Raw genomic sequence first — 20,324 nt, 5'->3', positions numbered from 1 at the left:
TTGGCTTGGGTCACGATCCCATGGTCCTGGGATTGAGCCCTGCATCTGGGTCCCTGCTCGGTGGGAAGCCTGCTTCTCCCTCTGCCACTTCCCCCTGCTTGTGTTTCTTCTCTGGCTGTGTCTCTCTTTGTCAAATAAATAAACAAAATCTTTTTAAAAAAATTTACGAAGTCTGGAAAATTACCCAAGATTGAACTATCATGACCTTTGGTAGGTTCTGTCCTTGAATCTAATCCTTTTACAAAAATGTTCATCAACAACTTGTTCCAAGTCCTTTATCAATGGCTTTCAAATTATGTTCTGAAGATCCCCTACACACATACACACCTACAATTTCTGTTCAAAAACCCTTCAGCATTGGGCTGCGTGGGGGCAGACGGCAGTAGCATGGTGATACACAGGCAGAGTGAAACTTCTCTTTCCTTCCCCACCCTCCTCCTATTTATAGCATCTTTGGTTTACTAGTGGTTACTATACAAATTTTATTTGACTAGGTTCTGTGGCTGAATAAAACTTGTAAACCCTTCTCCTTAACTGGAAGTTGTATATCTTTTTCTGTGATGGTATTTTTGAGTACCAATGTGTCTTTATGTAAGACTGTGTGTGTGTGTGTGTGCGCGTAAACAATTTAATTTACAGCTTAAGGATCAGATTTTAAATGTTAAATTTCTACTTCATTTAGCCTGTTCAACAGCTGAGTATTGACTCTGGTTCCTATTGGTTAGAAAAGTCCTACATCTGACATACTTTGAGATCTCAAAGGGTTGGGGAATCATGGAGAAATTGTTTTTGGCATAAAATAAATGATTCTGTTAAGTTCTGTGATTGACAAGGAAGGGGGGGGCATTGTTAAAATTCCATCTCCTAAAGGATCTATTTAAAATATAGGTTATTTGGCTCTACTTGACTTGTGATACAGATCATTCAAACACAAAGACATTCTCTGGCATAAGAATCCACCACAGGCAAACCCACTTGTAAACTGGGGGAGAGGGAGAATTTGAATGTGAACATGTAGAACAAGAGGACTTTTTTCTTTTTTTCCCCATTTAAAAAAGTCTTCCTGGGGCTGATTTCCTAATGTGCATTTTCCTTTCATGATCCCGTCATTAATCACCAGTTAGTGTTTAATGATCACCTGCATGGATCATAGATTCCACAATCCAACCTGAAAACTCAAAATTTAGGTTGCCTCTTTCTCTAATAATTATAATCCACCAACCCCCAGGGTTGTTCCTCACGTGTGTGGCATTTCTGTTTTTGCAGAATGTGAATCAGGGCACAGGACTTCAGCGTCTTCTCTTATTCCTCCCCTTGCCTTTTCTCAAATCCAGAATCTTTCGACCTCTGCACAAATTGCCATTTTCAGCTGAAGAATTCTTTACTGTGGGCTGTGGGGGTTGGGGGAGGCTGTCCTTTTCTTTGTAGGATGTTTAGCAGCATCCTGACCTCTACCCACTACCCACCAGCAACTCTCCCGCCCTCACTGTGACAACCAAAAATCTCTCCAGACATTGCCACATATCCCCTTGCAGGGGTGGTGGAAGGAACTGAGAAGGGGGTAAAGCTGCCCATTATTAAGAACCGCTGCTCTCAAATCCTTAAGAATCCCAAGCCTGAGAATCCTTCCAGAAATCATCTGGCCACCCCTAGACATGGTTCTCAAAGAAACCTTAGACACATGTAATCTAACCAAGTCAATATTCTCGACCTCCACTGCACATTTGAGTCACTGCAATATTTACAAATGATTAACTGGGACATTAGTATTTTTTAAGAGCTCCCCAGGAGATCTCAATTTATAGACGGGGTAAAATGTGCCCTTAATAGTCATAGCACTCATAAAAACTTAGAAAAAAAAAAAGCCACCAATTTTATTTCAAATGGGAAATATCCAGGTAGTTCCAGAGCAAGAAAAAAAAATTCCATGTTGGTAGATTATAGAACATAGGCCACTGGAGACATTTCACATTTGCTTTTTGTTCTGTTATCATCACAACGCAATGGGAACTGGACACCTCTGGGAATGCTGGGTTTTTTAACAGTTTGACTGAAGGTGCATCGTTTGATGTAGAGCAATTTCTCTGGTGCTTGTAACTCACCGACACTTGTCACCAAAGTGACATCAATTAGGGAACTTCACAGGGAAGAGCCTGACCAAGGGGAAAGTCCCCACATGTAATCTTTGTGATTGGCAGGGAAGGAGGAGCAAGAGTTAGAAGGAGCAACGGTGGGCGAGGAAGGGAGGCCTTCAGACAATGTTTTTCAACACATGAAAAATAGGACCTAATTACTATGTCGTTCCTTGGTTAGTGTTTCAATAATGGCAGGAATAAAACCACACGATGAAGTTCTTTATATTTTAGGGTCCCAGGAACATTATATCCAGAAAGTGTACACATTCTGGCCGCTGCCAGCCCCATGTCTTCTGGTCAGCCAAGGAGGGCTGGCCAAGGTTCTTGACTAGTTATTGATCTTCTGAAAGGTGTAGGTTGCGTTAGATGAGGTTCAACTTTCCATTTGACCTTAGGCAACTCACTCAACTTCCCTGAGACTTTGTTTCCTTGTCTGAATAAATGGGCAGCACAGCATTTACCTTGGACAGTCATTATGAGGATTAAATGAGATAATAAATGGGAAAGTGTTTTTGTGAATGGAAAAGCCCAATAAGGTAACACTATCTTTCTGGGGTCCTTCTCTCCTGAAGACTCCACTAGACCAGGATCCCATGGCTTCCAGTTTTGGCTTCTAGGGCACGTGTAGAACAATGGATGAGTGCAGCCATTGACTTAACTTGTCAAATGTCTGTCCTCAAGTGGACAATTAGGAAAATGCATTTGAGTTAAAAATATAGGGTGATGTAATTTTCATGACTGAGGTTATGGCTGTATTTTAGGTTATTATATACTAAAGACAAGAAAATTAATTGGCGCCCTCTAAAATGCAAAGAGCAAGAGATTAATCTGATAAATGGTTTCCATTAAAAAATTCCATTTGGTTTCCCAAATTTATCTTGTCTCCTGAGGTTTCTGAATGCCACAGTGTCCTTCCCCTGTGCTTTCTAGCTGTATTCTACTGTTTCCCAATCCCTAGGTTTGAGGAGTATCTGTATTTACACAAATATAGTGGCAGAATGTAACCGCACAGTTGACCTACTGGCTCCCTAATTCATGGATATATTAACTGAAATCACAGTTTTGTCTTTCAATTTAGTTTTGGTTGATACTCAAAACATAATCTTTGTGGAAAAACAAAGCTTTCATAATGCTATTACATACAGGTAGTGCAGCTGAGATCATCCAAGTAAGTCCACGGTCAAGGTTCGAAGTTATCAGTGCTGGCCTAGTAATAAGGATTCCCATCAAAGGATGAAACAAACAGAGCAGGAGATAAGGCTATTTCAGGGGACAGTCAGTGCTATTCTGGGGGAAACTGGTGAAGGAGAGGTCAGCATTTGCCAGCTTTGACTTGAATGCGTTTATAATTATGCACCTCACATGGCTAGCAGAGAAAATTGGGTGGATTCCATCCTACTCTTATGAAAATACAGACACCTGGATGCCATCTTTTCTGATGAAAATACTAGTGCAGCCAATTGCAAACCCAACCTGAGCACACGACTACATTATCACACTAAGTTCATATTTATCTGGTTTGTCCTCGGATGGTTCTGTCTCGAAGTCTGGGTCAGGATCCGGGTGGTGGATTTCAATGACAAGAACATAGATGAGGCCTCCAATCACAGCACCAACCAAAGGGCCCACTACCGGAATCCACCAGAAGTTATTTCCAGCTCTGAAAACAAACAAGAAGTTAGTGATACACCACTTGGATCTCCCTCCTGGTATTACTAGCTATTCCCTAACAAGCCAGTGTTTCCCATGCTCATGGTTCCCTTTTAATTCAGCAAGAGCTAAGTATAAGCACATTCACTGTAGCTTGGCAAGCATCATCCTAGATTTTTCATATACCTCATTTCAGATGATCTAGTCCATTGTGCTATTATTACCTGTGAGAGAATAGGTCCCCTTTATTTTCCTTTCAGGAAACAGAGTCCCTGAACCCACTGTCAAAACTGAAGTCATCTAGGGACAGTCCTGGTTAATTATTCAGGAACTGCTTTGCCCTCAATCCTGAAATGATGAGTCCTGGGGATTATGAATGGAAGGATGTGGAGAGGTTCCTGGATAGTTGGTCTAGGAGGGCAATCACAGAGTAAATAAACAGGAAATGTTTGCCAATGAATGGATTTAAAAAAATGAAAGGTGGATATATGAATTACCTACTAAATATAATTTAATTTCATGCTTATTTTTTGAGGTCACAGCTTTTTTTTTTTTTTTAAAGATTTTATTAATTTATTTGACCGAGAGAGATCACAAGTAGGCAGCGAGACAGGCAGAGAGAGAGAGAGGAGGAAGCACAGTCCCTGCTGAGCAGAGAGCACAACGCGGGGCTTGATCCCAGGACCCTGAGACCGTGACCTGAGCCAAAGGCAGAGGCTTTAACCCATTGAGCCACCCAGGCACCCCAAGGTCACAGCTTAAAGTTACTCTCTGATAAGGCTTTCCTGCCATGATTCTCTTTTCTGCCATGATTCCAGAAGTCCTCAATCACAGTACATTGTACTGAAAGTAGAGTTCCGGAAGAAAGCAGGTGCCTTTGTAAATTGTCACCATCTTCTTCAGAGGCAGGAAATCCATTTAAATAACTCCATAGGAAGGAACACAATGCTCAGAAGCAAGCAAAATTATTCAATAATACTATAAAGTTATTTAAGGGTGTATATATTTCAGATAAATCTTTCGGGGGCGCCTGGGTGGCTCAGTGGGTTAAGCCTCTGCTTTCGGCTCAGGTCATGATCTCAGGGTCTTGGGATCGAGCCCCGCATCGGGCTCTCTGCTCAGCAGGGAGCCTGCGTCCCCTTCTCTCTCTGCCTGCCTCTCTGCCTACCTGTGATCTTTCTCTCTGTCAAATAAATAAATAAAATCTTAAAAAAAAAAAAACAACTTTCGTAAAGCAGGGGAATGATAATCACTACCGTTGAGAATAATGCGGAGGAGGCAGGGGAAACAGTAGGAGCTGTTTGAGGACTTCACAGTTGGGGAAAGGCTTGCGGGCTGTTCTTTTTATCATTATGCTTAGTCACCACATATCTGTTCCAGGTGGCCTTTTGTTTGTATCACATTTGGATTGGAAAGAATAATAAAGGAACTAAGCCCCGTGCTTGACCTCCATCCTTCCCTCTGCCTGGTGATCCCATTCCCCTGGGTCGTCCCCAGAAATCTTAGCTCACGAGTGCAGGCTCAGGGGAAGGGCCCTGAGGTTGAGCACAATGGCCACCAGAGGTCACTCTTACTGCGCAGCTGAGAGGCTCTCTCAGTGTCCCCGTATTCAGGAGGGGTGAGCCCCCAAATCCAGGAGGACTTTCCTGGGAGAGGCGCATGGGCTTTACAGAGCTAGGGACCTTCTCTTGGGCAAACACATGAAGCACGTATAAGCCACCTTATTTGTCTCTCATTTCTTTTCTTTCATCGTGACTTAGCCACTGAATCTCACTGTCCTCGAACAGATCCAGGTCCCGTGTATCTGCCAGGACACATGTCCCCCTTTCACTGGCCAGACTCTTCCTTCTGTCGGGGCTGAATGTGTTGTGCCAGGGTCACAGGTCAGAAATGGAGGCCTTCAAACGTGGGTTCCTGCCGGGTCTGGTCTTAGGGGTCCTCAGTGTCATTCACACGCCATGATTTGGGGGATGTCAGGACAATGTCTTTGTTACTTGCTTAAGGGGATTCATTCCTTTGGCTAATATTTAAAATATTTAAAATATTAACAATCTCCCTGAGATCCTTCATCCATGAAGTCATGAACACCTTAATGGGAATTCGTGGAGAGCGCTTAGATGGAAAACACTATAATGTTGAAAGGAAAAGCCGGAGTCAGCCGGGGTCTATTGACAGGCCCTTGTCTGGTGATCCCCTCCCCTGGTCATCCTCAGTGCTGGCCAGACTGGGGTGAGTGGGGACCCGAGAGTTAGGCAATCTTGGGGGTAGACCCAGGCTAATGTAGCTACTGAGATGCTTACTGGGGATGGGGAACCCTGAAAAGGTGGGATGATCTAGAAACACTTTGGAGATCTGTTATCCCTCCAAGGTTTTCTTGGGCATTTTTGAAGATTACCAGCCAGCCAGCTCTTTCCTAACTGGCTTCTACTCCTCTACCCTCTCCTTTTTAATCCATTTTAGATGGTGACATCAGATTAATTTAACTAAATTGGAGTTCTAACCATGTCAAACATCCCCTCTTCTTCTTCTTCTTCTTTTTTTTTTTAAGATTTTATTTATTTATTTGACAGAGAGAGAGAGATCACAAGTAGGCAGAGAGGCAGGCAGAGAGAGGAGGAAGCAGGCTCGCCGCCGAGCAGAGAGCCCGATGTGGGGCTGGATCCCAGGACCCTGAGATCATGACCTGAGCCGAAGGCAGAGGCTTTAACCCACTGAGCCACTCAGGCGCCCCTCAAACTTCCCCTTGAAATCCTTTGCTGCTTCCCATAATCTAAAAAAGATGGGGCATGGAGCACTGGGTGTGGTGAAAAAATAATGAATACTGTTTTTCTGAAAATAAATAAATTAATTTAAAATAAATAAATAAATAAATAAATAAATAAATAAATAAAAAGATGGGGTAGCCCAAACCCCAAGTTTTCATTCTGGGAGTCTAGATCCTCTGCGATCCAGCACGCTGACCTTTCTAGACTTCTCCACACACCCTTCCAGCTAGATGAGATCACTTGTTACTTAAACATAATAAACAGATCCTCTCTGCCCGCAGTCTCCTCTCTGTCCCCCATTCAGGCCCATCCAAACACTATAAAATGCCCCTACTTCCACCCCCATAATTCCTAACTTTGGAGCTGCAAACCTCCCACGTGCTGAAGTGAACGAGTCAATCTCTTAAACGACACTTGACAGCTTCAGCCTGTGGAAGCGGCTAGGCTGAGCCCGCTGAACAGAGCACAAAGGAAGCAGAAAGGCAGCTGCTGGGTTTCATCATCTCAGCCCAGGGCCTGGACCAAGAGCTCAGGTAGCTGCAGGGGTGAATAAATGAACATGTGAGAGGAAAAGACCCTGACATGGAGGGACAGGGACGTGGAGCTCGTCTGGCAGTAGGGGATTCTAGCATTTTGCCAGATGCGATCTCCTACCATTGACTTCACAAAGCCAAGAGAGGGTAGACAAGACCTTTATCTATCTTAGAGTGACCATCCCTCCTAGAGTTCGGGTGAGTCCTGAAACAGGGCTCAAAGGGAGGCTTCGAGGCCTCTTTGTTCCAAGGGTCTGTGTGAAGCTAACAGGTGACCAGGTCGTGGGGGCAGCGGTAACCTAGAGTGAGGCTCTGGGAGCTGGGATTAACAAAAGTCAGGTTAATTCTGGGCTCTGAGAATCTTGCTGATATATGTTTTGCATTCTCTTTTGGAAGGATACAAAAGAACCTTCCTGGTAGGGGATGTTCTGTTCCAACCTTTTCATGTCCTAATGGTAATCATTCTGGAACAAGAGCTCCTCATCTGTGGAGCATTCTTTCATTTTTGGCCAAATAATTCTTTCTTGCGGGAATCTGTTCTGGGTGCTGGAGGATACTTGGCAATATCCCTGACCTCTCTCTACCCACGATGCCAGTAACAACCTTCTCTTCTACCCTCCCCAGTTGTGACAACCAGACATGTCTCCAGGCATTGCCAACCGTCTTTGGGTGGGGAAAAAAAAATCAGCTCTAGTTGAGAACCACTGCACTAGAAAACTCATTGCATTATCAGTTTCTTAAAGATAGGGGATGTTGCTTGATTTTCGTTGTATTCCTCATCTCCTGGGACATGTCTGGCACATAACATTTGCCCATTCTTTCATTCAGGCTTATATTAACTTCTCTGGAGACTCTGTATATGCCAGCCTCTGGTCTCATCACCGTGGGGACAGTGGTGAGGAAGCTGCTGGGTCCCAGCCCTCAGAATGCTTACATTCCAGCAGCTCTCAGCCCTGTCTGTGGTGGTGATCTGACTGGTGTCAGTTATTTAAATAACTACTTTTTCACACTGGTGAAGGCAGCCCAAACTTTCACTTAAATAAGTCATCACATGTGTATGATTATACGTGCAGGTCAGCCTTTAAGGACATTCAAGTCTTTTCTCACAGCAAATGTGAACCTAGAATTTCCTCACATGTGTCTTTCCTACTTCTCTTTCTCCCTGTTAGAGCCCTGTTTCTTGATGAAGCAACGTCAGTTCCTCTTCCATAGAGAGATATGCTAAGTGGATGGGGACAGACCACTGTGGTTGCATGGGGGCAAAAGTGGGAAGGAATAAATGGGCACAGTGTGTCCTGGAAGATTGGTACCAACAGCTGACGTATTTCCTCAGCACATTCTGAGGTAGAAAGTATGGTGTCTTGCCATTTCCCGTGCACGGGCTCTCTTTCATGTCTGTTCTGCCAGGGATTTCCTACTCATACCTCAAGACCTGACTCAGCCCTCACTTCTTTGGTGATGCTTTTCCCAACTTCCGAGGTGTAACTAGTCACTCTCTCATCTGCGTTGGTTGAACACTTTGTTTTGTCGGTTGCCAGAGCTCTTATTGTATTGCTCAAAGCTAGGGTTTTAGCTGATTTCGAAATCTCCCTTTACATAGCACAGTGACCACAGCACAGATAGCATCCAGTAAAGATCTGTTGAATGAGTGAAGCATAGCATGGTTCACTACCAAGAACCCTAGAGTCGTATCAGAAGATGGAAACTCTAGGCCCAACTTTATCACAAAATGAATCTGCAGACAACTTGTACAACCAAAATATTCACATAAAACCATCTACCAACTATTATTATTATATACGCCAAGCCCATTTCTTTTGAATTTACCTAGAGCCTCTCTCTCCCTGTCTCTCTTCCCCTTTCTCTGTATCTGTGTCCATATGTGTCTCCTCTCACTCCCCTCCCTGCCCCCACACCCCATATCACAAAGCACCAGTGAAACAATCCACGCCGATGACCAGAACATGCACTTAATCTCCACACTCCCAACTGAACTCTCCTAGACCTCCAGGGTCCAAGCGCAGCCCTTCCCAGTAAAGGCGCAGCATGACTCTCTTCCCCCAACACCACCATTACTTACGTGAAGACCTCAAACCCCCATCCTGCCAAAGCAGTGAAAAGTCTGGGACTCAGGTCTCGAGCTGGGTTCATGGCACAGCCACTATTCAGTCCCAAGGAAGAAGCAATGGCAATAATCAGGAGGCCGATGACAATGGGCTCTAGTCCTTTGGGGACTCCCAAGTTTCTGGAGTCAAAAATGGCGAAGACAATCATGAGGAGGAACATGGTGGCCACCACCTGGGGGAGGGAGAAAATGCACAAGGGATTTAACTTGTATTCCGCTCACTCGCCCACCTCAGAATTCACCCCTTCTGGTGAAAAACAAACGTGGTAACAAACAACGTGCACTGGTGGGCACAGCAGGCCAGGCTCTCTTCTCATAACAGCGAGCCCTGATGTGGGGCTGGCATCGTTTACACATTCGTGATGTGCCGAGGTCGCCTGCCCAGTCAGTGGCAGTCAGGTGTGGACCCTGAGAGCTCGGCTCCAGAGACTTACCTTTGAGACAACTATCCTGCTAAGCTACCATCGTGCTCAACAGAAAGGCAAGCCGCCAGCTGGCAGAACAGTTGAGATGCCCCGTCGGACGGGCGAGAAAAACAACACGAGGAGTCAACGGATAAATGGGCAAAGGAAATGAACAGAAGTTCATAAGAGAAAAATAGAACTAAGAAACAGATACGAGGGAAAAACTGATTTGTAACGAAGAGATGCAAACCGTACTAAACGTTAGGGGAATGACAGCAGTTCTCTCAGGCTCTTCTAGAAGAATGAAACCTGCCACTTTCAAAAGGAGTGAAGACACTGTCCTTTTCAACGCAAGCCAAGGTTTGAGAGGCAGAATGTCAGCATTCTTTCTTTCTTACCTCGAATGGAATTCACATGAGAAATCTTGAAAGAGAAAGCCCAGTCCCGATTGTTAGGTCTTCTTTTTATTAAATATAATGTAACTTTATCTCACCATAATTTCATGGGCCAAGAATTTTATAATTAGTATAGAAATATTAGTGTATACATACTACATAATTAATATGTAAGTCTATTAATCAATATTTATTGAGCACCTGTTATGTACTAACTTCCATCAAATCTCCAGGGAGCATGTGCATACCAAGTCTAACTTCTTTTGCACTTGACACTCCTTCAGCTCTTTGGAAGCTACTAGTCCATCTCGTCACCTCCGTCCCCCCAGCTCCCGCACACACCCCCTAGAGCAAACATCCCCATTCTCCACTCATTGCTGTGTGACATCTTTTGGCTCATGTCTTTTAGTAGTATATGCCGTCTTGAACCGTGACATTTTGAATGAATCTAATATTCCCATACGGAATAGAGTGTAAGACCCTAAACTACTTCATCTGAATACTATCCTTCTATTTTTCCAGCTTAGGAGAACATTCTTTTTCTGGCAGCTACAGCTCTCTGTATCTTTTCCATCAGAACTTTTCTCATCATCCCAGCTCATTTAGGCTCTTGGTGCCAAATGACTAATGTGACTCCTATAGTCTAATTGTCTTCGCTTTTGCGTTGTTCCTTTTGTCTTCAGGTGATCATTTTGTTCTTCATTTTATTCAAAATTCCTGGGCAGAGACTGTTTATAATGCATTTTCCTCCTATTATTCACTTCATCCTTACAAAGTAATCTGATAAGTGCTCATATTATCCCCACTTTACAAATGAAAACATGAGACCCCCAGAGCTCGGTAATCGAGCTAACATTTCTCAGGGAGTTGGCACAGAACTGTTATTTTAATTCCAGCACTCAGACTCCAAATCTCGGATCTTTCCGTCTCACATTTACTTGTCAGTCCCTCAAGCTCCAGCCACGGGGCTGAGGATATGGAGAGAGCTCAAGAAAGACTTGTTGCCTGTTTGGTTTATTGATCAAAGTGGAGAGGAAAAAGACCGAGGACATGAGGGCATGGATTTTCTCATCTCTCCATTAAATGGAGGTGGACAGAGTTGGCAATCTGGAAGTTCCGTTTTATACACATGCCCGCTCTAGCCTGCCCCATCGTGATCACAAGAGAACGACTGAGAGTTGCTGGAGATGTCCTCCCTCCTTCCCTCTCTCCCTCCTTTCTTCCTTCCGGGCTGACCAGCCGGCTTTCTGGCCTATGGTAAGGGAGGAAGAGGCCCTCAGGTTGACAAGGTTGGTCCTGCCACAAGGTGACCAGAAGAACCGTGCTGTCTGCTACATCGCAGGTGTCTGGGTGCGGCTTGTTAAGATGTCCACAGAGCAGAGACTCTTCTAACTACCTTGAGGTTCGATAAACCTATGCGCCTGAGGAGACTCAGAGGATCCAGCGATGCTCTAGGTTCAACGGTCACACTTCATAGTCCTTGAACTGTGATGGAAATGTCTTTTCTTGTGGCCTCCATGTTCAGAGTGTGGAAGAGACAGTGATCAGAAAGCAAACCCTATTTGCCCCTTTAGGGGTTGAAATGTCCTGTTGTCCATTCTTTTCTGGACCTCAACCAGTGCAAAACAAGTGTATGCAGGTTTTTTTAAAGACTTATTTTATTTATTTAAGAGAGAGAGAGAGAGAGAAAGAGCAAGGTGAGAAACCGAGGGAGAGGGAGAGAATCTCAAGCAGACTCCCCGCCCAGTGGGGAGCCCGTGGTTGGGCTCCATTCCATGACCTTGAGATCATGACCTGAGATGAAATCAAGAGTCAGACACTCAACCAACTGAGTCACCCAGGTGCCCTCAAGTGTATCTATTAACAAGGAAGCAGAACTTTGTTAGTGATATCGACTTTGGTAAAGGGAAAAACTGGTCAAAAATGCCTGGGTTATGCCTAGTGACCTCTGACTTTGGGAACACAGCCTTCCCAGTCTGATGGACTATAATGTTCCTGTGCATTCCCCTTATGAGATCGTATCTTTTCCCTGAAGTCCAGTCTTTGGTAAACAGGCACTTACCTGGTCTGCAAAAGCATTTGTCAGAGACAGATATGGAGCAGGGTACGTTGCAAAAATGTGGGCTGTTGCATTTTCTCCCACGATAAGCAGTTTTCCACCGGCAAAGGCCATAAGTCCATCTGTGGAAGAAAAAACTCTGATACATTAGTGTTCTCTGGGCAAAGCTGAGGGAGGCCTCTGCCGGGTCTTGTGCAAAACAACCACAATCAAACACTCAGGTCCAGCTTGGTGGACCTATTCCATTTCTCTCTCCTCATTTCATAGCCTGGCAGTTTTAGAGATGCCCATAGAAATTCTAGGATGTCACGTCAAGCCCTGGCTGCCCTCCATGGTTCACTCCACACTTGAGTCAACCTTAGCCAGTGGGTCAGGAAACTCATATTCTATGGGGGTTAGACACAAGGAACTACTTCAACAGTTGATTTCATGCAATCTCAAGATTTTTTTTGTTTGAAGGGTCTTAGAAGTCAAGTCCCTCATTTTGCAGAGGAGGAAACTGAGACTGACAAAGTTAGATGGCTTACATTAGTCCCCCAGCTACTTACTGACGTAGTACAGAATTAAAGTCTGGGTCTTTGATCACCATTACTGTTTCTCCTCCAGGACTGTTGGAGATCAGATGTCCTTGTTGTTGGACAGAATGGGGAAGAGATTCCCCACCTAGCCTATTCTCAACCGTGCCCTTTCCTTCAAAGACTTTGTTCCAGATTCCTGCTCTGAATACTTAATCACAACCTTTGCTACTAGTCAACACCCTCTCTCTCAGCCAAGTCAGAGAAAGCTTATGGAGAATCCACTGGCCTATCATTAATTTTGTGCCTGGTCACACTGTAGTACTGATTGGACCTAAAGACAGACTTCTAGTCCTGCCCTCCATTTAAATTGTGACCATTTTCTTAAGAGACTTTGTGAATTTGTCCTAATGATAATGTTGGCCACATTATTCAGAACTTCGAATTCTTAGAACTGCCTGCTGAATGTGGAACACTTCCCTGTTCCTGCCTTAGCTCATCTGTTCTTAACAAGTAATTCTGACTCCCCAGTCAGGGCCAGCTCTCCCTAACCTCTGGGCTTAGGAGCCCTACTCACCATAGTAAATGCCAAAGAGGGCTGCAGCTCCTGCAAAGGCTCCCAGGAACTGAGCTCCCACATAAAAAGGAAATTTGAACCATTTCATTCGTCCAAAGAGACACATTGCAAAAGACACAGCTGGGTTGATGTGGCCACCTGCAAGAAAGAAAGACGGTTAGGGATGTTAGCAGTAGGCCAGGGAGAATTCTAATACAGAAAACCTTACCTAGAAACCTCAGGCAGAACTCAGTCTTCTAGGTAGAGAACTGTGTGAAGAGACAGAGGCTTACGTATAGGTGAGTGTGTGAGCTCAGTGTGCACGTGTGTGTGTGTGTGTGTGTGTGTGCGTGCGCGTGTGCACGTGCGTGTGTTTGAATGGGGAGGAAAGGGAGACGAGTAATCCACATGAACCATTAGACATTGTCTGGGAAGTTTAGCTTCCTGAGAAGGGAGTGACATGGAAAGAAACTTGTACTCAAGAGGTCCATTTTCTGTCTCTATCGTCGATCTACTGTTGCTATCAATGTCGCTATCATTGACGTCCCAGGCTTTTATCTGTCTATGAAATAATTACCTCCAAGAGATTGATATAATCTGTTAACATCAATATGTTTTTAAGTCAATATATTTATGACTTAATATATTTATTAAGTCATAAATATATTAAATAATCAATATTTAAATATTGTTTAATATTTAAATCTGCATCTAGCAGTTCCTCAGCCCATGTCCAGAGAAGATACAACAATCTTAAGATGGAAAAGAGATGTCTAAGGGGAAAATGAACCTTGGTTGGTGGACTGTGCCTCTCACTGAGGTAAGGGGCTCCATGTACTTTGAGGTGATCACAGTGTCTGGATTCTGCTCAGTTCCTCTGCAGGAATAATGTGTTTCTCTCACACACGCAAACGTAGCAATGCTTCCAACACCCCAATCTAAGCTCCTGCTAGAGAATCAGCCTCCTGGTTTCTCATTTGGTCACCAGATCACACAGAGGGTTTGCTCAGTGGTAGGTCACCAATACCCCCGTGGCTTTGCTAGTAACAACATTTACTGAAAATTTGCCATATGTTATTATTGGGGTATTATATACATTTTACCCTTATAAGAACCCAGTGAGGTGGGTATTACTCTCTAACTGGTGAGGAAACTGAGGCACAAAAGTAAAGTAACTTTTTTAAGGCCACATGATTAGTTAAGTGGTGGGAATCAGATTCAAATGCAGGTTGATAAGAATTCTAGAGTCTGTGTTCTGTGCTATACTGCTTCCAGACATGGAAGTGGTATACACCATGTTCATAAGCCTTTCCTGCCTTAGTGGGCAGAAAGAAAACCACATTTCAAATATCGTCTTTGAGTGCAAATGGGGTTAGTTCCTGAAAATGAAAGATGTTCATTTGTTCCGTTAGCCAGCATATAGTGCATCGTAAGTTTTTGTTTAGTGTTCAATGATTCATTAGTTGTGTATAACACCCACTGCTCATCCCAATGAACATAATACAAAATAGGAAAGTAAAAGTCTCTCCCCCGCAAAAATAAGAAAGAAAGATGTTCATTCGAAGTTGTACACTTTGTGTGGAGGGGGAATTAGAGTCACTGTCAATGTGACCACACTGAAATGTAGACCTTTGGGATGGGGACATGGTTGGAACAACAGATGATGATGATGATGATGATGATGATGATGATGATGATGATGGCGGCGATGATGATGAAGGAGGAGGAGGAGAGGAGAAGAAACTTCACCATCTGACTCTATAAAACCTACAGGTCAGCCGTTTCTGGAAGGTCTCCCCCTATGAAGAAAGAATGCTTTCTTGAGTCTCCAAGCCCAAGTGGGCTTGCAGGGAGCGGTTCTCACTGCTGGCTAAGCCTCAAGGGTCCTTTCTTCAACTGCCCCTGCCTCTTACGGGCTCATCCAAGTAAGAAAATGCCAGTATATCAAAGCATGGATGATTTCCTGAAGCCTTACAAACACCTCAACTGGTTTGTTTTACTTTGAAATCTAAGAGAGCCCCAAGTCTGGAGACCAGCAGGAGCACCACTTACTAAGGTAGCTGGGAACAGGGGTTAGGAGACGGGAGTGCACAGGCAGTGGAAAGTTCCCGAAGCCAGCCCTGTTTCTCTTTTCCCAGAGGCTGTTTGGAGGGGAGCCAGCACCCAGCCAGCGCAGAGAGATCCATTGTGAAAGGATAAGGGCCCATAAGAAATCAGCCCCAGTCAAAAACTGCTCCCCGCAGATGAGCCCATCAATGCGAGAGTTACAGAGTTCCGCTTAGCAAGCTCCTCTTCCAAAATAAAACTTCCTGTGGGTAGGTTTCTGCTTTTTAGCCCCTTACAAGCACTCCGAGGCAGGGTGCTCATTCTTCATCTTGGACTTTACACAATGCAAGGCAGGCAGTAGGTGTTCCAAATATGAAAGTTGAGTCAGTCAATGGATAGCGCCGACGGTGAAAGCCTGCCGAAAGGGAAAGTTGTTTAGGAATCCGAGAGGGTGTTTCCAGGAGAGTGTGTTGCAAAGCAGCAGGAAGATTTCTCCTTGCAGGGGTGAGTGCCCAGCCTGGCTCACTGTAACACAAAGCAGAGCAGTGTAGTGGAAAGAACACGAGTGGGGGACTCGGGAGCGCTGCCCTCAAGTCTTGGCTCCATCCAGGTTGTTGTGACGATCAGATGATTCTTAAGAAGAGCCCAGGGCAGACCTGGAGCTCACCAGGCCTGAGATGAAAGTCTTAGGTGAGCAGAATGAGCCCTTTCAGATGCTGCCCTGGGCAGATCGCCTCCTTTCCCACACTGTGATAGAGACAACCTTAATATTTTATTTGTCGGGATCAAAGTTCTTTTGCTTTTGCAAGAATTTACATGGCTTATAAAATGCTGCATCAAAAACAGCCACCATATAAGAAGGCATCATATACAACGTTGGATGCTGCATCATTAATTGGGGAGTCATGAGTTCTGATTGGCCAGATTCAAGGGACAGACCACTGGCATGTTCACAGGGAAGAAAGGTATAGTAACTTCCTTCCAGGAAGGTAATGTTTTATATTGCAAAACCAGATGTCAGTTGACCTCACCAGTTTGTGGCCACAAAATAGGATCTTACTTATGTTTATACCCACTATGCATTGGTTATTTTCGGAATCCTCAAAGTGGGCCTCCTACATGCTCACAAACCAGTATGTTAGCTGTAGCCACAGGAGAAAGTCACCTCTTCTCCACAACAGTCTTCCTGTCCCATTCCTGTGGCTGCTTAAACTAATACTGATGTCTGTATGCGTGTCAACGGTGGGCTGGTGTGTGGTCTCTGCACGTTCCCAAAGCCACCCGTCCTCAAGGAGCCTAGGATCGCTAGGTTCCAGAGATGGGGCGTTAAGTTTCCTTTCCAGCCCAATACTGCCTTATATAAACCAGGCTCAGAAACTGCTCTACTTATATTTGGGGGTCTCACAGACTCTGGTGAACAATTTGGTTGGCTCTTAACACTCATCTTGGAAAGAACCTCTGGTAGAAATAGTCCTATAAGCTCTAGCTCTCACTCATCTGAGCACCTGGCCTTAACCCCAGTTCAGGGCCCAGATGGGAAGTCTTCATGCCATCTCCCACCCTCTCGCCCTCTGCCTGTTGGTCTCTGCTCTTTTTTTCCTATGGAGACTGCCCAAATCCCTGAGTATATCAATAGATGCAAACAGACATGGGCCACGTTGGTGATGAAAGCTATTACCTACACTGATTGGGTCTGGGACCAATTTCTTCTAAATAAATATGTGATGAAGTTCAATTCAGGGTATTATGCAGGTGAAATATTCCAAAACTATGTCTCTACCCCAAAAGTACACCCACCTTTCTATTCCCCAGTCTGTGGCCACCAGCCTTGTGTGAACGCAATGGGAGCACAGAGGGGGCAGCTGTGGAATGTCTCGAAAGCTGATTTAAGACCAGGACTGATCTGTGTCCGCTGTCTCCTCCACTATCATTAGGAGAGTCCATTGCCTACTCTGGTGTCTAGGTGGACACTACAGTGCTGGGATCACAGCAGAGACTTGACAAGAGTGTGAACATAGATACAGCTCATGCCGAAGCAACCATACACACAGGCATCCCTAACCCGCAGCACTGCATGATCTGAGTCTACGCGCTCTGGAAAGGGGACAGCCAGCAGATGACTGTTTCAGGGGCCCAGCCCAGTGGGGCTCCCAGGGGGTCGGGGCAGCCATTCTTCAATGTTCCGGTGGCAGCAGTTGCCACCAGGCCGGCTGGCTTGACTGCAGGATCCTCTGCCAGGGTTGTTCTGCCCAAAGGCCCTGCTTGCAATGTCATGCCCTGCCCAGAATAGACCATTGCGAACACTGTGTAATGGTGGGGACAGGAGCTCTGCTGTCATGTAGACCTGGAGCAAGTTTTTGCTCTGCCTCTGTGGGACTCTCGCCGTTGTCTTACTATTTCTGAGCTCTGGGTCACTTGGGGGCATGGAGATTGGAATGCCTGCTGCAAAGCACTGCTGTAGAGAAAGGAGACAGAGTATGCACAGCAGCCTGCACAGAGCCCCGCCGTGCGTGGGCTTCCCTATTGTCCCTTGGCCTCGGCCAGCTTGCCTCAGTGTTCTGACCAGGCTGCTGGAAAATTCCGAGCACCTTTGAGAACTGCATCATTTCCACAGATCTCTCTGGAGTTACAAGCTGCATTAAGTAGCATCATTTCATTTTTGCTTCTCAGAACTCTGTGAATGGTTTCTAATCAGCCCACCCGTTGGGCAGAATTCAACCAAGAGTGCTGCTCTGTGAGACCTGCCCACCCACGAGAACACCAGCCATTTTGCAAGTAGCCCAGACTTCTGTGATTGCTGTGGGTAAAGGTGCAGGGACTTGGCTCTGTTGGAGTGATCTTCACTGGGCTCTGTGCAGGGTCTCTGGGAATGGCTTCCAATCATGGGGTAGAAACAGGCAAAAGATCATACTGGCGCATGAAGAACAGGATGTAGGAGTTCCATTTAGGAATTAGCCAGTTCAGGGTTGCCTGGGTGACTCCATCAGTTAAGCGTCTGCCTTCAGCTCAGGTCATGATCCCAGGGTCCTGGGATTGAGCTCCGAATTGGGCTCCCTGCTCAACAAGGAGTCTGCTTCTCCCTTTTCCTCTGCGCCTCACCCTGCTCATGCTCACACACATACACTCTCTCAAATAAGTAAATAAAATCTTAAAAAGAAAGAAAGAAAGAATGAATGAAAGAAAGAAAGAAAGAAAGAAACCAGCCAGTTCTGAGTCCTAACCCCCATCTCTTGTCTCTTTCTTTTTTTTAATTTTTTTTTCACGCATGTTGTTTACTGTCTTTTTAATTTTGGCCATTCTAACTGGTGTAAGGTGGTATCTCAGTGTGGTTTTGATTTGAATCTCCCTGATGGCTAATGATGAACATTTTTTGATGTGCCTATTAGCAATCTGTATGTCTTCTTTGGAGAAGTGTCTGTTCATGTCTTCTGCCCATTTTTTGACGTGATTATCTGTTTTGTGTGTGTTGCATTTGAGGAGTTCTTTATAGATCTTGGATATCAGCCCTTTGTCTGTACTGTCATTTGCGAATATCTTCTCCCATTTCGTGGGTTGCCTCTTCGTTTTGTTGACTGTTTCCTTTGCTTTTGATCTTGATAAAGTTTCCCACCAAAAAGGAGAATTTCAGACCAATTATCTTGATGAATGCCAAGATTCTCAACAAGATCCTAACTAATGGGATCCAACAGTACATTAAAACGATTGTCCACCATGACCAGATTGGATTTATCCATGGAATGCAAGTGTGGTTCAATATTCGCAAATCAATCAATGTGATAGAACAAATCAATAAGAGAAGAGAGAAGAACCACATGGTCCTCTCAGTTGATGCAGAAAAAGCATTTGACAAGATACAGCATCCATTCCTGATTAAAATGATTCGAAGTATAGGGATAGAGGAAACATTCTTCAACTTCATAAAATCTATCTATGAAAAACCCACAGTGAATATCATTCTCAATGGGGAAAAGCTGACAGCCTTCCTTTTGAGATCAGGAACATGACAAGGATGTCCACTCTTGCCACTGTTATTCAACATAGTACTAGAAGTCCTAGCAACAGCAATCAGACAACAAAAAGAAATAAAATGTATTCAAATTGGCAAGAAGAAGTCAAACTCTCTCTCTTCTCAGATGACATGATACTTTACATGGAAAACCCAAAAGACACAAACTACTAGAACTCATACACCAATTTGGTAATGTGGCAGGATATGAAGTCAATGTACAGAAATTAGTTGCTTTCTTATACACTAACAGTGAAAAATAGAAAGGGAAATTAGAGGATCGATTCCATTTACAATAGCACCAAGAACCATAAGATACCTGGGAATAAACATAACCAAAGAGGTAAAGGATCTGTACTTGAAGAACTATGGAATACTCATGAAAGAAATAGAAGAACACACAAAAAGATGGAAGAGCATTCTATGCTTATGGATCAGAAGAATAAACACTGTTAAAATGTCCATACTGCCCAGAACCATCTATACTTTCAATGCCATCCCAATCGAAATTCCATGGGAATTTTTCAAAGAGCTGGAACAAACAATCCTAAAATTTGTATGGAACCAGAAGAGACCCTGAATTGCTAAGGAAATGTTGAAAAAGGGAAAAAAAAAAAAAAAACGGGGCATCATGTTGCCTGATTTCAAGTTTACTACAAAGTTGTGATCACCAAGACAGCATGGTACTGGCACAAAAACAGACACATAGACCAGGGGAACAGAGTAGAGAGCCCAGATATGGTCCCTCAACTCTATGGTCAAATAATCTTTGAAAAAGCAGGAAAAAATATATAGTGGAAAAAAGACAGTCTCTTTAATAAATGGTGCTGGGAAAATTGGACAGCTATGTGTAAAAGAATGAAACTTGACCACTCTCTTGACACCATACACAAAGACAAACTCGAAAGGGATAAAAGACCTCAACATGAGTCAGGAATCTATCAAAATACTAGAGGATAACATAGGCAGCAACCTTTTCGACATCAGTCACAGCAACTTCTTTCAAGATATGTCTCCAAGAGCAAAGAGAACAAAAGTAAAAATGAACTTTCAGGACTTCATCAAGACCATCTCTCGTCTTTAGTTAAATGTTGCTTTTGCACAAGTCACTCACTGTTGGCCATTTTGATTTTAA

General features: G+C 44.3%; 1 protein-coding gene across 1 annotated transcript in view; it reads right to left on the bottom strand.

Annotated features, from left to right (window-relative positions):
- Positions 1 to 1,853: 1,853 nt before the first annotated feature.
- Positions 1,854 to 20,324, bottom strand: part of AQP9 (aquaporin 9) — a 43,992-nt gene continuing 25,521 nt past the window's right edge. The window contains exons 3-6 of the mRNA XM_032342675.1: positions 13,159 to 13,296; positions 12,070 to 12,188; positions 9,164 to 9,381; positions 1,854 to 3,795 (exon numbers count right to left, since the gene is read on the bottom strand). Of these exons, the coding sequence (XP_032198566.1) occupies positions 3,621 to 3,795; positions 9,164 to 9,381; positions 12,070 to 12,188; positions 13,159 to 13,296 (650 nt within the window). The 3' untranslated portion in view covers positions 1,854 to 3,620. The remainder of the gene's footprint in view (positions 3,796 to 9,163; positions 9,382 to 12,069; positions 12,189 to 13,158; positions 13,297 to 20,324) is intronic.

The sequence above is a fragment of the Mustela erminea genome, chromosome 5, assembly GCF_009829155.1.
Source record: "Mustela erminea isolate mMusErm1 chromosome 5, mMusErm1.Pri, whole genome shotgun sequence".
Classification (NCBI taxonomy): Eukaryota; Metazoa; Chordata; class Mammalia; order Carnivora; family Mustelidae; genus Mustela; species Mustela erminea.
The sequence above is the reverse complement of the archived record's forward strand: the minus strand, read 5'-3'. Positions and strand labels throughout refer to the sequence as shown.